At 37.5% G+C, this 18,212-nt stretch overlaps 3 protein-coding genes across 6 annotated transcripts; all 3 read right to left on the bottom strand.

Annotated features, from left to right (window-relative positions):
* Nucleotides 1-7,644: 7,644 nt before the first annotated feature.
* Nucleotides 7,645-12,557, bottom strand: LOC131225485 (uncharacterized). Its single transcript, XM_058221018.1, has 9 exons — nucleotides 12,264-12,557; nucleotides 11,808-11,874; nucleotides 11,694-11,764; nucleotides 10,863-11,281; nucleotides 9,845-10,004; nucleotides 9,380-9,466; nucleotides 9,127-9,294; nucleotides 7,832-7,906; nucleotides 7,645-7,701 (listed from the first exon to the last, which is right to left on the bottom strand). The coding sequence occupies exons 1-9, from the start codon at nucleotides 12,555-12,557 to the stop codon at nucleotides 7,645-7,647; spliced, it is 1,398 nt and encodes a 465-aa protein (XP_058077001.1).
* Nucleotides 11,937-13,629, bottom strand: LOC131228846 (uncharacterized). 4 transcript variants are annotated; one of them, XR_009163096.1, is made up of 5 exons: nucleotides 13,152-13,416; nucleotides 12,967-13,059; nucleotides 12,770-12,877; nucleotides 12,174-12,674; nucleotides 11,937-12,057 (listed from the first exon to the last, which is right to left on the bottom strand). XR_009163096.1 is itself a non-coding variant. In XM_058224708.1 (5 exons), exons 2-5 carry the CDS (start codon nucleotides 13,314-13,316, stop codon nucleotides 12,627-12,629), a joined length of 414 nt encoding a protein of 137 aa, XP_058080691.1. In that variant the 5' UTR covers nucleotides 13,317-13,355; nucleotides 13,434-13,629; the 3' UTR covers nucleotides 12,079-12,626. The 4 variants fall into 4 exon arrangements, 3 of the variants coding, with proteins under 3 accessions (XP_058080696.1, XP_058080691.1, XP_058080683.1); XM_058224708.1 differs by lacking the exon at nucleotides 11,937-12,057 and adding an exon at nucleotides 13,434-13,629 and having other exon boundaries at nucleotides 12,079-12,674; nucleotides 13,152-13,355; XM_058224700.1 differs by lacking the exon at nucleotides 11,937-12,057 and having other exon boundaries at nucleotides 12,079-12,674.
* A 1,179-nt stretch (nucleotides 13,630-14,808) lies between these two features.
* On the bottom strand, nucleotides 14,809-16,261 carry LOC131225476 (uncharacterized). Its single transcript, XM_058221006.1, has 2 exons — nucleotides 16,053-16,261; nucleotides 14,809-15,958 (listed from the first exon to the last, which is right to left on the bottom strand). The coding sequence occupies exons 1-2, from the start codon at nucleotides 16,079-16,081 to the stop codon at nucleotides 14,809-14,811; spliced, it is 1,179 nt and encodes a 392-aa protein (XP_058076989.1). The 5' UTR covers nucleotides 16,082-16,261.
* Nucleotides 16,262-18,212: the final 1,951 nt, after the last annotated feature.

Here is an 18,212-nt window from a genome sequence, read left to right as displayed (position 1 = left end):
TTGGAATTTTTCTACGAGATTTAACCAATGATGTAGTATGCTTTTTTTGTCAGCTTAATTTCTTGTTATGATGATGATCGACATCTGTATTAAAGTAAAATGACATTAAATAATAGGACTTTGGACGTAGATAATCTTAGTTATGGTATTTGATTATGTGATCATGTCCACATATATGATGTTAGGTGGCCCACACATTTTGAAACATGATAGCTAAAATGTGTAACCCCATGTCTCTTTATTACCAAGTGTATGTGCACATGCATGGAAGTGTATATCCCTCCCAATATGCACACTATCACTATTGACCGTGAGTCTACTAGTGATCAGAACCATTATCTACTGTAATGATCAATGTTGATGGGAGGATCTATCATCAACACTGATCATTAACAGTGATGATCAAATCCATCAGGAATGAAAGTGATCAATGGTGCTGATTGAATACTTTATTCATCTTAATTTATTTTCATTAATTCTTATGATAAGGTTATTATGTATTATAATTAGGTTTGACATGTTAATATCAATTGCCCCTTTTATCATTATAAAATTGAAAACTTAATGTGAGGATTATACTCTTTGATTAAAGGTTGTGCATAACTTAAGTGGGAGCTCATCTCCTTCACCAAATAATGTATGCACCCATGATGAAGGGTTGCAGGTTATATAAATAGGTTGTTGGAGAAGCGTCTCATTTATCTTACCTTAGAAAACTTGATTGATCTGTACCATCAATTTAGATATGTGGACTTTCGGATTTCATCTAAGATAGATAGATCACTTCTTTAACTTGAAAATTTGTGTAATATGTAGAAATGTTGATGATTAATGCAAATAGCTTAGATCATAGATAAGTAGTGATGCTTTATATAATGTAAAGATGACTTATATGACATTAATTGCCGAACAACTTAAGGGTCAATAATTTGATGACAATAACTATGAAGATCAGTCCCCCGTCGTGAGATGCCCTCTAGATGAGGATAATATTTCACACACTTTAGATGAGGTTCAAGAGAAACCAATAATGGCTTCAGATGAAACTTAGTAAAATATAGGGTTGCAATGAACCACTACAACAAGTGGTGTAAACAAACTAGCTCAGCCTATCAAAAGGCCGAGCTATATGTCCTAGAGGGGGGGTGAATAGGACTATGCCAAATTAAAAATTAACATTGGAATTAAACAATAAGATAACACTATAAATAATCCATAATACGAAATTGAAAAACAACCTCAAAATTCTAGTATTGAGAGGTTGATACAAATGTTGTTCTAAGGACAACCTTACACCATAAAAACCAAGAGTTTATGGTAGGACAACCTTACTAGAACGATTTGTGTATCAAAAACTCAAACTGAAGAGGAATAAAAAGGAAATAACAAGAAAGAAAATCTAAGCTATTACAACATTCCCCATAGTGCTGAAATGTAAAGATTACAACATTCAGATCTACAAATACATCCTACAATCTTGAATGATAAAAGATATAGAAAATAAACCACACATCCACAAAACATAAAGCATTATAGTGGTTCGCCTATGTGTACACCAACTGTTAAACAACAACCACACAGCTACTCCACTCCTAATATCCTCACACAGTGGATATTAGTGTTCACTATGAAAATAGGTTTTTCTAGGTTCACCTAAAATCCTCACAATTGTGTCTTTCAAATGGGCTTACACAATTAAAAAAACCCTACACTCTGAGTTTTCTAGATCTCCTCAGATAACCAAAAGAATGAGATTTTTCTGGTTCAATCTTAAAATAAACTAAAACAAAGGAAATTACAATAATGTAAAATACCTGGATATTCTCCTTTTGTTGCAGCTCGAAAGAACTAAATCGGAGTAGAAGTTCGAATATAGAAGTTCAATGTCCACACTCACTTATGAAATGGTTCTAGGTTCTAAATTGATTTTAAATTAAATCAAGTTGGGCTAGCTCTATTTAATTTTGATTCCAAGAAGTGGGAATACTTCAATCCCTCTTTCAAATCAGATTGGAATGTAGAATACAAAATCAAATATAAAAAGCTAATAAAATAGAATATTAAATATGCACAATATAGCTTAAGAAGTTTATAAACTTATCTCTTAGAGTGATGCCTTGATTATACTTGAATTGAATATCAAACTTTAAAAATCGTGCTCTATTTATAGGTGAAGAAATCACGTTCACGACTGGTCCTGTGGACACCACGACAGGTCGTAAGACCAACGAATTTTTAAAAATTTGAGCGTGATAAGATAAAGTCGTTCCACGACTGGTCGTAGGCCATCCACAACTGGTCAAGGGACCTCCACGACTGGTTGTGTGGAACCAGAAACAGTTGCTGGAATTTGAGTCATAACTGCAGGACTGGTCGTGAACAAGTTGTGCATTGTTCACATGACCGGTCGAGCAGTCTCCAAGACTGGTCGTGACTTAATAAAAAATTTTAAAAATTTTCAACAAACTTAGGACTAGTCTTGAAATTTCTTGGACTGGTCGAGGCAGTACTAGGACTAGTCGAGCAGAGTTCAAGACTAGTCGAAGAATAGTCAAAACACTTATAAAATGATTCAATTTGAATTATGTATTCAAAATGACCTATCCTAAGGTTAATATAAGGTCTTTCATACCTTAACCATGGCATATGAACATTGAACCTTCTTTTCTTCAGATGATAGATGATATTTGAAGTTCATGAAACTTGAGATCTCGACACATGATGAAGCTTGTACTTGAGATCTTTTGAAGCTTGAATTTGTAGTACATGAGTTGTACTTCACCTTGAGTCTTGAGTATGAACAGTTGACTTGTCTTTTGATGTCACTTTAAAACATTGAACTCTGAAGCTTAAAGGAGTGAACAATGTACTCGATTTGCATTTCTTGAAGTAGATCTTTGTTCTTGACTTGAAGCATTGTCCTTGTACATGTGATGCATTGCCTTGAACGGATATATCAATGTGCTATGTAAGACACAGCTTGTGGTTTTGACACTACAAAAATTTGACAATCAAAGGAGCAAGAAACCATAGCACTAACAACCTATAATGTCCTAATTAAAAATTCACACGTGGTGTAATGAGATTACCACTGTTACATGTGCAAAAGTTATATGGGACTACAAAATGAAAGCTATGTCCTAGGGGGAGTGATTAGGATAAAATAAAAATTTTCTTCTTTGAAACCATAATTGCCTATTTAATCTTATATTCAAATTATGCTAAGTAAGGCAATTCACTCTAATGCTTCCAAGCTAATAGATGGTTCAATCACATAGACTACAAATGATATGTCAATTAAGCAACTAGTCTATAAACATAACAATGTGCATGTGTGTGTGGGATGTGCTAACTATCAACTCCTAATATTCATCGAATAATGCATATATATAACTAAACATTCAACATATAAGCATAATTAAATAAGTGCTAAAATACAATCCTAAAAATAAGCATGTATAGTGGTTCAATTTTCTTATTCCATTCTCGGCGGACACACTCAACCCATAAGTGTACCAGATTTCATTATCGGAGGTTTTAAATTGGGTTGACCTCTAACCTTTACAACCTTACACAAGGATCTTCTCCCACAAGAGACTTTCCATAATTTTTGATAAGCTCTCCACAAACCTCGGTCCTACATAAGAACATACTGATATACATTCCCATCAAAGGCTCCTGTAAGAGACTTTAGTTCGTTTTTCTTAGGATAACCAATAGCTTCGATCCTAATCTAAGGACTTACGTTTACACCCACTGGAGGCTCCCTTGGAGACTAATACGTATGCATTTATATCCGGTGGCATACACAAGGACTCGATTTAGGCCCTACATAAGATCCAAGGTCTTACACAAGAACCTAGTCGAGTTTGGGTCATAAATTCTTACCCTCAATCTTATAAAAGGAAAGAGAGTATACATACTTTTACAATTGACAACTTACTTGTCGAATTGAGTCCCTTTTATAGTGTCGTCTCGAGTTGCTTGATCGATGCTTTCCCATGCTTTGATCAGCTCCCCTAATCGTGATGTCGATGCTTTACCAAGGCTTCAGCTCCAAGATTAAACAGTGCTCCTTTGAAGTGACCAAGGTGATGGGAGTTTGGTTGAATATCTTATAACCAATGGAAAGTTGTAATTTGTACGAGATTCACCTAGATGGGTCTTCTAGAAGATTTAGACAATAGTATGCCTATAGAGGTTGAGTTTAATCTCTAGAAAATAGAGGAGTTCAAGCACATCTTAAAGGTAGAGGTTGGAATCGTCATTAGAGTATTAATCTTACAGAAGATGACTTAGAATTCATTAGTTTAGAGGCTTGAGAAAATGGTATATTCATGGTATCATTTAAGCTTTTATTGCACCAAAAACCCATAGAAATGCCTAAGAAGTTCGAGTTCCAACCGTAAAAAAAAGGGTAGATAACGACTCTTTTAATGGGATCGAGTCGGGCTTCAATGACATCGAATAGTGCTTCAATGGTATCGAGAAAATTATATTTCTAGTTAAATTATTGCTAGATAGTTTACACACTGTAATCTGATGTCATCCAGTCGTCTTCGATGGCATTGAGGATATCCGTCGATGTTATCGAAAGTTTCTCGGTTCCATTGAGAAACTTATATAATCTTGTTGGACATATCTGAGTTACCTACTCAATTCTATCGAGTGGTCTTCAATTCCATCAAAGACCCCTCAAGGTCCGCTCAATGGGATCGAGCAATACTTGAAATCTGCTGTTTTGGGCATATGATTTCACAGTAGCTTCGCACCTCTTCTAACCTTATTTATCATGTTCCAATTAGGTTTCTAAGGCTAAGGGATGATTAACAAGCTTTACCTATTAAGTCAAGATCATCTAGAGATTTAAGGGTTGTTTTGGGTCATCAAGGCACCTCATTTACCTGTTCTTAGCTCCTTGATGCACTTGTCATCTTATGTATTCGGTGTTCAGCTTCTAGCGGATCAGCTGACTACATGACACAATAGCTCATGTGATTGATAAACAAGATGCACAAATTAGTATACTAATAGTAATTAACACTATGCACAAGGAGTTCATATTTACAGATGAGGTACATGAGACCATTAAGGGAATCTAAGATACACTAGCTAATACCTATATAGAAGTCGTATACACGCATTAGGACAATGAAATTAGAGTTTCAGGAGTATTAGATGTTAGTCGACTGCTCCATTAGGGCGTGATTGGACGGGCATCATGCGCTGGAGTAGGTGTATTAGGGTGGATAGGTTTCTTGAATCCAACAGCGTTTGTATTGAGGTATGTTTGGGCGGTGCAGGAGTGAAGAAGGATGGGATTGGAGGGTGGATTCAGATGGATTTTGTGCTAGATTTGGGATTTCCTTGCTGGATTTCTCATGGGATTGGGGGTATCTCGCTGTTACATGTGAAATCCCGCGGAGATGCGCACTTGTTTCCTAACTGATGATATAAAACCTATGTGGAGCCCACTGTGTATATGTATGTAAATCCACTCCATCTATCAGGTGTAAACCCGTATTTAAACCATAAATACTAAATATAAATTTGATAAAAGATTCCTATTAGTCACACCAATGAGAACAATTCTAGTATATCATATGGGATATGTTGTTATCCCATGCCCGTCTAAACACCACAGGGGTTAGATAGGGCAAATCCTGTCCGCCCGTCCAAACATCCCAGTAGGTAACTCGCTGGATATAGCAATCCCATAGGATTGCAAGCAATCCACTGATGCAACCATTAATTTCTTGAAAAAGGTGCAATCCACCATAATACAATCCAATCCCATGGGATTTGCCCGTCCAAACATGCCCTTAAGGATCATATCCATAAAATGAAGTAAATGATAGGTACCCTTGGAAACTTTTGGGTGTACATTGACAGATAATTAAAAGATCATCACAATACACCGTTCCTTCCCTAAATCATAGGCCCGAATTAAAAGGATTATGAACCATACTAATTTCATGTGAGTTCAGGAATATCAAGACACATGCCCAAGCCCTTTAAAAATAGATAACATAAGGCCAATAACATAAGAGAAGAGTGGCAAAGGCCAACTCAGCAAAGATATAAGTGGCAATGGCTAATGTAATAAAGAGGAGAGTGACAATGGTCAACTCATTAAAAGAAGAGTAGCAACGACTAACTCAACAAATAGACAGGTGGCATTGGCCAACTCAAATATAAGGAGAATGATAATAACCAACTTAATAAAGAGGAGAGTGGCAAGGGCCAACTCAATAAATTGATAAAGGCAAGGGCAAGGCTTGTATCCATGGCCCCACATAAATTCAGAAAGATCACTTGTAATCAACATTACATTGTAAGCCAAAGGCAAATAATTGATGGTAAAACATATAATTGCAGGGAAGATTCAAAGTAATATGAAGGCATGTAAAAGGCAAGATAAAATAACATGAAGCATGTAAAAGGCTAGATGAAATAACAGGAAGGCATGTAAAAGGCAGGATAAATATAACGACTTAAATTAGTGTAAGCTTAAGGGATAAAACCCTCACCTGTGATGTCTTTTCTCCCTCAATTGTGAGCATACGCCATAGGGCTTGAATTCTAATCTAGTTTTTAAAACAATTTAGGTGGTTAGATCACTTCATTAACTGTTTCACATGGTTAGGATTGAATACTAGAATTCGGCTTAAGATCTATGGTTAGGATCTGCCTTACCAAGGTAACCTATTAGATGTGAATAGATGAGGAGATTACCATGGTTAGTAATCCAACTTAGCTGACCCACCTTAACCCTTAGCAGAATTTTCTAACTGAGTTGACTCGGTTCGACTTAATCCTAGACAGTTACTACAAGAAAAGGAGGCTTTAGCCTCAGTTCAAAACTGTAGCTGAAAAGGTTAAAAACTGAGGCTAAAGCCTTTAGCCTCAGTTTTGCCTCAGTTATCCAAACCGAGGTTGAAACCCCCGTGGCTAAAGGCTTTAGCCTCAGTTTTAGCAACCGAGACTAAAATGACTTTTATAGCCTCGGTTCTTCAAGTGAGGCTAAAAGAACCTTTTTAGCTTCAGTTTTCTCGAAATGTGGCTAAATCATAATTTTAGCCTCCATTGTTTCTAACTGAGGCTAAATCCAAATTTTAGCCTTAATCGCCTCCAACTGAAGCTAAATCTATTTTTAACCTCGATTCCTAATAACCGAGGCTAAAGCCTTTAGCCACGGGAGTTGTAGTCTCAGTTTAGGTAACTAAGGCAAAACTGAGACTAAAGATAGATTTAGCCTTCGTTGGCATCAACTGAGGCTAAATTCAATTTTTAACATCATTTATCAATAATTGAGGCTAAATCTAGTTTCTATCAACAAAAGCTTATTATAATCAACCAATGATTGAACCTGTACATGTTTCACCCATTTAACATCCATCAAGACAACAATCAACAAAACAATTAATGGTTTGTTTAAAGTTTTCAAAACACGCAAACTGCCACATAGCCTTCCACATGAACTGTTTCAGCAAGGTCCCCTTCCACATGACTATTTTCTCTCGAATCGGATCAATCGGTGGGTTTGTAGCCTGAGCAAACATCTGCTTGAAATACTCAAATGTACGTTTCTCTCTATTGGACATCACAGCCAAAGGAGCGTCATTTCCCATTGAGCCAAGAGCCTCAATACCATCTTTTGCCATGGGCAACAACAGCATCTCTAAGGCTTCTACAGTGTATCTGAATAAGGAACCTCAACAAAAGCAATTTCACCCATTATCAACAATAGATTAATGAGGAAACATTTTCCCATGATGCTAAAACGGCTAAGAATTGTTGCTATTTTAATGAGAAGAGAGAACTAACTCACAATGTCGAGAGACCAGTTAGTTGTCCACCAAATTGGCCACCCAATTCGCCCTGAAGTTGATTGCGACTCACGTTTCTACACTCACCACCGATACCATCGTTTAATTCTCAGGTTTCCAATATAAATTCATAATATAATTAAACAAAAAAGGTGCTAAACTTACAATCAGTGTTCGAAGTATTAACAAATTTTCCAAGACAATTGTTTAGTCATGCTAAAATGATGTTGAAGAGAAAATATTAATAAATCTTCCTTCCTAACGTACGATTTTCTAAACTGCTCGATCATATCTGCAGCAGTGCCAGTCCCTGCCCTTCTGGTACAGGAAAGATCATGAATTAATCTTTTCTAGGCCATTGCTACCTATAAATAGTAACATACAGATTAAGCACAGAAATATGTAGCCATCATACCAATCGACTAACTGCATTTTGCACAAACATAGAAATATCATAGTAAGTAACATTTAGGTGAATGCCAACAGAACACCCAACCGCAATTAAATTGTGTCGTATGACATCGAACCTACCAATTTAAGTAAGAAAATATCCATTAGGCAAAATGCATTCAAATTACATTTCGGCAATTGCCATTATGACAAGAAAATCCAATGAAACATTCAATCTGCCATTTGTCAATTGATAGTCACTGAGACTTTACCCTGATTTGAGTTTAACAGCTATATTTAAGTACTGATACATTTTGGTTTACTAAAATAACAGGAATGGAAAATGAAAGAAATTGATAAAAACAAAGCCGAAATGAGGGAGTTACAACAATAATTGGATAATAAAATCACCACCTCAGTGCCATCAAAATTACAATGACCAAGAAACGGGAAAAATTGGATTCCTGTTGCAACTAATCTTTATCTGTGAATTTACAGGAAAGAGTACACTGACATTGCCAAGGTTTGGAAGATTATACTGTCAATAAAGGGAGGGACAGAAGGAGAGACCATCTAAATTGTAGACAGAGATAGAGGCCTATCGGTGATGACATTCACCCAAATCATAAAGAAAAAAATAGCCATGTTGAAGGTGACATTCAACCTAACTATAGAGAGAGAGAGAGAGAGAGAGAGACAAGGTTTGTACCAAAGATAATTAGTTATCGGTAATTACCCACAACTACAAACAGGAATGACAAATATAGATGAATTCCTGTACTATTTGTGATATTCATTAGTCACCATTCAATGTAACGGCAACTTCATAGGACTCAGTTGCATATCAGCCAATTTTTTACATTCTCACAGAATATTGTTAAGAAAACGTGATTCTAGAGTCCCTCACCTCGATTATCCAGTTCACCATCAGCAGCCGCTGCTGGAGCATGACATCTCCGTGCTCTGTTGTCGGGCCGTATTCCTCAGCATAGTCGTGCTGATACTCGTGTCTCCTCTCCCTATTCCTGAGCTTTTTGTAGCTCTCTTCATGCCCTTCATTTTCGAACCTCAAAAGCTAAAAATTTCAATATCAATTTAGACAATATAAATACAAAACAACTAAAAAAATTAAGAAATTTTATGGAAATTGAAGATCTGACCGTAAATTCGTCAGAGTATTCGTCTTCGATTCCATCAGACGCTCCAAATTCCAGATGCGAGCTCGACCTCGACAACCGCTGACTCTCCTAGGATGTTTCTGAATCAACCGATGACTCTCCTAGGATTGACAAAAGTGACGGCTGAGAAAACTCGACATACTCTCCGTCTGAATTTTTACAGCGACTAAACAACTCTGACCATCCAATTGTTGTGAGTTTTGCAGCTGAATGGAGACTGCTGCTCATTATTTGAGCTAACCATCTCCCTTTTAGGCAACTAATCAGATGACTATGAGTCTGATCGAGTTACATTCTGAGGTCCATCCATCCATGATCCATGTGGTAGCCACCAAGCTGATAGTCTCGGTTGCCATACACAAGTGCTCTCATTTTTCAGGCCACTAAAAGGATGACCATGACAGGCAATCAACTTGCTTTCTGAGCTGATAGTCTCGGTTGCCATACACAACTTTTAATGGATGATTCAGTTATTTCATGAAAGATGACCCTTGCTATGGTAATGCCTTCATTTAAAGCATCTTGCTGTTGCAACATCTCAGAAATGTGCCAAGCAATTGCCTCTCCTTCACGATCAGGATCAGATGCAAGTATAAGATTTTTAGCTCTAAGAGATGGAAGATGAAAAAAAAAAAAAAACAATGAAAATGATCAGAAGATTAACCAAAGCACAAAATGATGAAGTGGCTCAGCACATGATAACAAATAGAAACTATATAGAAACTTTCTTATCATTAACTATTCAGAATAATAACAACTTGGAATCCATCACATATTCACAATAAGAATCTCAGAAGATAAACAAAAATTCAACAAATTGACAGGTTGGCTGAGAAAGTGCCCAAGTTGTTCTGCATCATCTGGAACGCTTCATGTGAAGAAATGGGTCAAATAACCCATTTTCCCAAAATGGGAAACAATCCACCAGAGACAAGAACACAAGTCGACCAATTTAACTTGCCCAAATCACAATTTCAGAACAAGCTAGCTACATCAAGTTATGAGTGACTCGTCCACTACACCAATTTAACTTGCCCAAATCGCAATTTCGGAACAAGCAAGCTACATCAAGTTATGAGTTTTCAAGCATTGACTCAGATATGTAGACTGAAATATGAAAAGCAGTCCTACCATCCTTGCACTATAATGAAAATATGAAGTTTCAATCCACAAAAAGAAAGAAGTACATAATTCAGAAGTTATTTAGGAAACAAGAGCAGCAAAATGCAATAAACAATACAATGTCATGAAAAAACAAGTGCAGTTGCATCCATCATAAACCATGCAGTATGACAACAGTGTTACTTCGCAACTAAGAGACAACACTCATCCAGTTCAAGAGTTGAGTTGGTTCACAGGCACCCCCTTTAGAGGGGAGACTTCAGATCGAGTCTCGTAGATGAGATTTCTTGCGGAAACCCAGACCAAAAAAAACTAAGAGAAAGCACAAAGAAAAGAATCATACCCCTTTAGTGCTACCTTAATGCTCTTAAGATGAGTCCAGGCAGCAGTCGGAACCTCCCAAACCATGCTGAAATCATCATCAGGCCGTATAGATCCTGACCTACCAGCCAAGTCCCTCACATGGCCATAACTAGGAAGGACTTCAAATATATCTCCAAGGTATTTCTGAATAACACTTGCTTTCGCAACAGACTCCACCACCACAATAGATTTGCCATCAGGAGGAAACAAAGGACCTAACTTCCCACTCCAGGTCTTTACTTTGCATGCAACAGGCCTACTGCATTTAGCTGCACTTGATGCACGGGCTGAGGTCGCTTTAGATTTGGAAGTCAGTGGTGAATCGCCAGTGGATAACACCTGCAATGCAGGCTTGCTCTGTTTTGCTGGAATCTTATCCGAATTCCTAACCGTAACTCTCTAGAGAAGAATGCAGAGCAACCCTTTGCTCATTTATGGCATCTCCCAATTTTGGTAATTCAATGGAGCACAGGAAGCATTTGCGCAAGTATCTCATCAGGTCATTTATTGCACCAACTATAGCTACCATATCGAAAAAGAACAAAGTCTTGCACAAACAGTAGATTGTTCAGTACTGCTGTTTTGATCAAAACAAAGTTCTGAGATAGGAGATTGCACAATCCTGCATTAAAACAAATCTATAAATACCCCAAACTTTCAGAAAAAAAAGAGAGTAAAAAATATAAATACAGGAGTACCAAACTGATTTTAACTATGTCCAAGATGGTAGGACACGACACAACGCATACTCGACCCCATTTTGATCAGGCTTGGTCCATTGGGTACCTTTTGGACGAAATCCAAATCAAACAAGAGGTAAAGCAATCAAAAGTAGAACATCCATATTGGAGACTGCAATACCTGAAAATGAAGCATGGGCACCTAAAATTAAGCAAACATATTAAAATGTTAAAGCTAAAAACACCAAGCTCTTTGCCAAATGACCAAAAAACACTAAACTGCATGAAGATATTGCCAAATGCAAAGGCAGTCTGAATCCAAGAAAAATGAGTACAGTACCATCAGACATTCCTAGATCTCCAAGTTCATTAGCAAACAAAGCATAAAGTAAAAAAGTATGGCCCACCTTTTTCCAATCTGCAACCCTCATTTTAAGATAGCCCTTGGATTCTTTTGCATGTCAAACACATAAATACACATAAATACGACTTGACCTGAAAAAGAAAGGACCAACTATTCAATGATGGTGAACTACAAACTCATGAAATGTAATAAAACATAAATATATATGTAAAAGATAACACATAAATGAATCTCAGCAAAAAACTACCTATTGATTCTTTGGAACCTTCGACTGAGGTCCCTCAGCCTCAAGTCTATCCCTAGGAGTGGATACTGAGTCAGCCTTTAAATTTAGTACATTGCCCGAAGTTTGGTCTGTTGCAGCCAATGAGTTCATAGTATCTCTCATTCGTGCCATTATCTGCTCTGTTATTCGCTCTGTCATCCGTTGCTCCATCTGCTCCATTATTCGCTCTGTCATCCGTTGCTCCATTTGCTCTAGATGCTTAGCCATTTGTTCTTTTATCCGCTCCTCCACTAGTTGCTCTACCCGCTCATTCATGTGTCGTCGCAACTCATCAGTCTCCCTCCTGAGTTCTGCAATGGTATTTCTTGTGCCCCATAACGTGGAAGCTGTGGGACCTAACCCCATCATGCGGACCCGGCCCGGATGCTCTGGTCCCAATATCTGGGATAAGAGATCATCTCGGGCAGTGCTACTCTAAGAGGACTCAGCAGTCTGAGTTGCCCGTAACTCCTCGATCATTTCCTGTAGTGTAGAAAAACATTAAATAAGTTGTTCAATATCATGACTTAATGAAAAATATTGGCTGAGATGTCAATGATTGATAAATTTCTACATACAATAACATGAGCCGACTCTTCGTTCACAACACTCCTATCTTTCTTCCGATGGGTTGTTATGAACAACGTTGCCCGATCAGGAGACTCTCCACCAAGATTCTTTGCCCGCTTTTTCCATGTAAAAACAAATGAGTTGTAACAATCATATTAAAACAGAATGATGGCATTTCAAGTTTAGAAATCAAAGAAGAATTTACCTCTTCTTCACGCACTTGAGCAAAGCTCCTTGAGCCGGCAGTGTGGGCCATACGATGCTTGTTGCGGTTGATTTTATTCCTTTGAGTGCGGGCCTACAATGTGACATAGTAAAATAACTAAATTTTAATATAAATAATAATATACACCAACATGGATATAATTTTTCTTTATGTTTAATTTTTACCTGTCCTTCATCACTTGACCAATAGGTGACGAGCCACTTCCAGTGTGTTGTCTCCACTCGATCAGGATAGTGAGCTAGTCGTTCCTCATTAGTCAAATATTTCTTGTAGTGTTCTTTTTTTAACCTCTTCTTCCACTCCTTCCATGAAGCTCCGATGGACTTCATTACCCAATTTCGACGCTCCTCGTCGATATTCCACTTGATCTGCAATACATCAATCATCAATTATACTTATTATACAAAAATACAAAAAGAGTAATTGAATTTTTGATTTCATATTACCTTCACTTCATTTCAAATCTCATTCTTGTGAGATAGTGGCACATGATGCCAACTATCGTGATCAAGAGGCGCTAAGCGCCCATTCCTAGATAAAATGCCCAGCCACCTTGTAAATTCATTGTACTTATGTCCAATGGGCTGCCCGTACTTATTCCAACTGATATTCAGTTGCTTATTGGGTGGCAAGTTTGCCACCTCGCTGATGACTGTAGGGCCTCGAAATCGTCTATTATAAATACCACCCTCTTTATGAAACAAAAGAATAGATATGAGAATTCTAAATATTTGAAATATAATATCTACATTTAATTAAATCAAGAACAGAACAAAACTATAAAAGTTACAAGCTAAACTTCACTTCACTTAAATTATATATTTACATACCTAGAGTCGATGCTGAACTATCTGAACTCTGCCAACCTGGTTGGTGGTCGGGACCGGGTCAATAAAGCTCGAATGATGATGGTCGGAGGTTGACATCTTCATTTCCTTCACAATATGAAAATAATATATGTAATGAGATTGGAGTTAACCAAATAATTGTGAGCATAAAAAAAAGAAGAAGAAGCATGCATCACATTTGTGTTAGGCATCAATACCTAGTCATCAGATTCCGACCTAGAATCGTGGTCCTCTTTAATCAAATTAGATAAGTTTTGTGGAGTGTTAACTTCATTTCCCTCTACATCCGTCCTATCCCAACTCACATTATCAACATTGGCAAGCATAGTCGCTTCCAATGTATGATTAATGCAAGGCAAGCACAGGGCTTTGACCTGATAACAACATGTCAATCACGATCAATAGGATCGGGGACATAGAATACCTATTGTACTTGGGTTGCTAAGATATATGGTTTATCAAGGCTGTGACGCAACATATTACCTGCCAAGTATGGTAAATCGAAGAAAATACTTCTCTTCTTCCAACAAGATGCCTTTCCCTTTTCCTTATTATTGTCTCGATTTCTCTTCTTTCCAACTTTGGTATCAGACTTCTTTCCAAATATTATGTTAATTTTGCTCACTTGAGCTAATACTTCATTTCCAGATAGTTGTTTCGGCACCTCTCTCAACTCCAGCTTTCCATTAAAGTTCCTTTTATCATGTCTATACCTATGATCTCTATCTAAGAATCGACGATGACCCATGTAACAAAACTTATGGCTATGTGTCAACCACTGGGACTCTGTGTCCTTATTGCAGTTAGGACAAGCGAGCTTACCTTTTGTGCTCCATCCTGACAACATTGCATATCCAGGAAAGTCACTAATAGTCCATAACAAAGCAGCACGCATTCGAAAATTCAACTTCGATGATGCATCGTAAGTGTCGACACCGACCTCCCACAATTTAAGCAATTCTTCTATCAACGGTTATAGATATACGTCGATATTATTGCCAACACCATGTGGGCCTGGTATAACTAGAGACATCATGATGTAAGGTTGCTTCATGCACATCCACGGTGGTAGATTGTACGACATCAAAACAACAGGCCATGTGCTATGAGCAATACTCATCGTCCCGAAGGGATTGAATCCATCAGTTGCTAACCCAAGCCTGACATTACGACTATCATATGAAAAATTTGGGTGTTGCTCGTCAAAAGATTTCCATGCAGGAGAATCAGCACGATGTCTCATGCACTCATCCTTGGTTCGTCCCTTGTCATGCCATTTCATGTTTTTAGCTGTTTGTGCTTCCATAAATAACCTTTGTAACCTTGGTATTAATGGAAAATGCCACAATGTCTTTGCCAGAATCTTCTTAACTTTGGAGGGAATAGTTGTTGCCTCATCGTCATTAGAATTATGTTCCATCGTTTTCCATTTGGATATACCGCACACAGCATATGACTCATCGTTCACATTAGTCTTCCAATACAACTGGTAATCATTGGGGCATGCATTGATCTTGTTATAACTGAGGCCTAGTTCTTTAATAATCATCTTGGTCTCATAAAAGGAACTCGGCAACGTCTCACCCTCGGGGAGTACTTCTTTCAACAATTCAAGCAACATGGTGAATGACTTGTTGCTCCATCCATTTAAGCACTTAAGTTGATACATTCGAACAACAAAAGAGAGTTTCGTGAACTTCTTACATCCCGGGTACAAGGCTTGTTCAGCGTCTTGCAACAACCTGAAGAATCTTTCAGCTTTAGGATTCGGTTCCTCTTGTATTGGCTCCTGTGATGGCAACTCAGTTGGCATGTCATCCACACCTGATATTCCAAACACATCATGCAACAATCCATGCATGTCATCACGTGGAGGCATATCATCATGTGTACTAGTTGCAGGGCTGGAAGTCGATGAAGAAGACGCCTCCCCATGGAACACCCAACGGGTGTAATTCGGCATAATTCCCTCACACACAAGATGATCTACCACTTCTTTATGAGCACGCCAAAAGAGGTTGGCGCACTTTACACATGGACATAAGATCTTCCCCTCGCTAGCAGCATTGTTGAATGCAAACTCAATGAATTCCTTCATGCCCTTAACATATTCCAAGCTCACCCTATATTGTCCAAGGAAACAAAGGGAACTCTTAAAACAATGCAACTTTATAAGGAATCCAAATTCGAAGGAGAGAGTATTGCTCAGCACATTACCTTGACTTTTGCATCCAACTCTTATCCATCACTTGTATCCAACTTTGAACAATGCAATACTCTGCCCAAAATTCATGTCAATCCACTGTAGTTATTACTCTACTCAACATTGGTCCTGCTACTATCTTATATTCTAGTATAAATTGGTCGCCAAGGCTTCAGGACTCCTCTAGAGTCACCAACACATCCCTTAGCTACTACTAAGGGAACAAGGCACCTAATTAAATTACAAAACCCCTAAACATCCACACCATGAATGATTGCAATCTCAAAAAAACTAAGTGTACATGTGGCAGCTATATGACATTGAGGTAGCTAAGAAAATATGCGTAGTTATGCATAAGCCTTTTTATTTTTTAATAACTATGTGGACTTTTAGAGCCAATCTAGGTGCATGCAAAGTCATGTAGTGCACATGCCATCCTGCATAGACAACATGTAAGTAGTCCCTCAAGCACTATTACACTACCATAAAGAGAAAAATCAGTACAGAGTATACAGTTAATGCAACAGTTACCTAAGGATAGCCTATCATGCTTAAAAGGCTAAATAGATCACCATACATGTTAAAAAGGCTTATATGACAGTCTCAAATGTATCCTCAAACATGTTTATAGAATGGAAGTTCCATGGAATGCCACTCAGGCTGGTCCCTTTTGCATTTCTCATAAAATAAAGTAATGGATTTGCAAGTGCATAGCAATCTGTCTTATCGTATGTATTCAACTTTAAGTCTGGCACAACTCATCTCTCAATGTACCTCTTGTAGCACAGATGGGTCTTCAGAAAATATAGATGAAAGTTTGATTAGTCTATCGAGTCCACCTTGGTTGACCTGGCATTCATAGCAATATAAATCATCATCAACATTATTATCATTGGCCTACAACAAAAATTATAATAACTTCAAATAAAACGAAAGCTAAATCATTGTGCTTATAATTAGTAAAGCCATTCACAGCAAGTAACTTAAAACATTGTGCTTATAATTAGATTTGTGTCAGGTTGGCATGTAGAGCCATTCATAGCAAGCAACAAATTATTATTTTTTAATTTTTAATTTTTTTATTTTAATTTTTACAGATCTAATCTAAAAGCTTAGAATGACAATAATCCAAGTTAAAGATATGATGGCGCTGGAGCAGATTTTTCAATCCTTCGAGCTCTTTACAACGTGAGATTTTTTAGGAAAGCACTAATCCATTTATCTACAGATCTAGATAACAGGGAGACTTAAAATTTTGGAGAAAAAAAACAATAGATCTTGTTCCAGTACTGAGATCTGAACTTAACTGCCATCAGAAACCAAATTCTTCTCTCCAAGTCCGAAAATTTAGGGTCTCATATAGGAAAAAAATGTATACAAAGGATAGAGAAAAGATCATCAAAATGAAGAAAATGAAAAATAAGAACAATGAGAAGTATTTCCAAAGAAATTCGCAAAATTTCCACTTCTAAAGTCATGAATCAACAGAAACTCAAAATAACAAAAAAAAAAAAAAATCATTAAAAGAAAAAAGAAAATGAGAAATCAAGAGCAAGAGTAAGCAAAATTTTCCTAACATTTTAAAAATCGATGAAATTTCCATGTGAAATCTCTGTTTCCAGGGTTTCAACTAGAAAAAACTCGAAAACATGCTAAAAGAATCAAAATCTGCAAACAAGGAAATCGCAAAGGTCTTCTTTATGGGAATCCGACAGAATTCCAAAAAAAAAAAAAAAAAATCTCTGCATTCCTCTCTAAACCAGACGATCTAGGGTTCTCGATCGAGAAAAAATAGAAAAACAGCAAAGAAATTCCAAACAAATCAAGAAAAACAAAATTGAGAGCTAGAACATCCGATCTTCGACGAGATTTAACGAGAAAATGCGGGAATAAGAGCAATACCGACCTGCACGTCCGAGAAACAAGAATTCCGAAGCTGCTTTCGCCATCAATCGACGAAATAGTGGGAAGTGAAGAAAGAGACGGTGATTTCCGAGCAGAAATCGAGAGAAACGAGGGTTTTGGGAGACTTGCGTGGACTCGCAGAGACCTTTTGCCCAAAAAGCTGAGCGAGAGATGGTGCCTTGCTTTCGTAGAAATAACGAAAACGCAAGGTCGAAAGTACCCTTGCTCTTTTCTCAGTATAATGGCGAGTGGCAGGTGCGATATTGGCC

Source organism: Magnolia sinica, chromosome 2 (assembly GCF_029962835.1).
Source record: "Magnolia sinica isolate HGM2019 chromosome 2, MsV1, whole genome shotgun sequence".
NCBI lineage: Eukaryota > Viridiplantae > Streptophyta > Magnoliopsida > Magnoliales > Magnoliaceae > Magnolia > Magnolia sinica.
This window is presented reverse-complemented; position numbering and strand designations above follow the sequence as displayed.

What these genes read in the sequence shown, in the direction of transcription:
- LOC131225476 (XM_058221006.1), bottom strand. Translation starts at nt 16,081, where the DNA reads ATGGATAAGAGTTGGATGCAAAAGTCAAG. An exon ending in AGTTGGATGCAAAAGTCAAG is followed by an intron (nt 15,959 to 16,052) that starts GTAATGTGCTGA and finishes TGGACAATATAG; the next exon opens with GGTGAGCTTGGAATATGTTA.
- LOC131228846 (XM_058224700.1), bottom strand. Translation starts at nt 13,373, where the DNA reads ATGATTGATGTATTGCAGATCAAGTGGAATATCGACGAGGAGCGTCGA. An exon ending in CTCAAGTGCGTGAAGAAGAG is followed by an intron (nt 12,878 to 12,966) that starts GTAAATTCTTCT and finishes ACATGGAAAAAG; the next exon opens with CGGGCAAAGAATCTTGGTGG. An exon ending in AAGAGTCGGCTCATGTTATT is followed by an intron (nt 12,675 to 12,769) that starts GTATGTAGAAAT and finishes TCTACACTACAG; the next exon opens with GAAATGATCGAGGAGTTACG.
- LOC131225485 (XM_058221018.1), bottom strand. Translation starts at nt 12,557, where the DNA reads ATGGGGTTAGGTCCCACAGCTTCCACGTTATGGGGCACAAGAAATACC. An exon ending in CAGACCAAACTTCGGGCAAT is followed by an intron (nt 11,875 to 12,263) that starts GTACTAAATTTA and finishes TCTTGGATTCAG; the next exon opens with ACTGCCTTTGCATTTGGCAA. An exon ending in GTCATTTGGCAAAGAGCTTG is followed by an intron (nt 11,765 to 11,807) that starts GTGTTTTTAGCT and finishes GCTTAATTTTAG; the next exon opens with GTGCCCATGCTTCATTTTCA.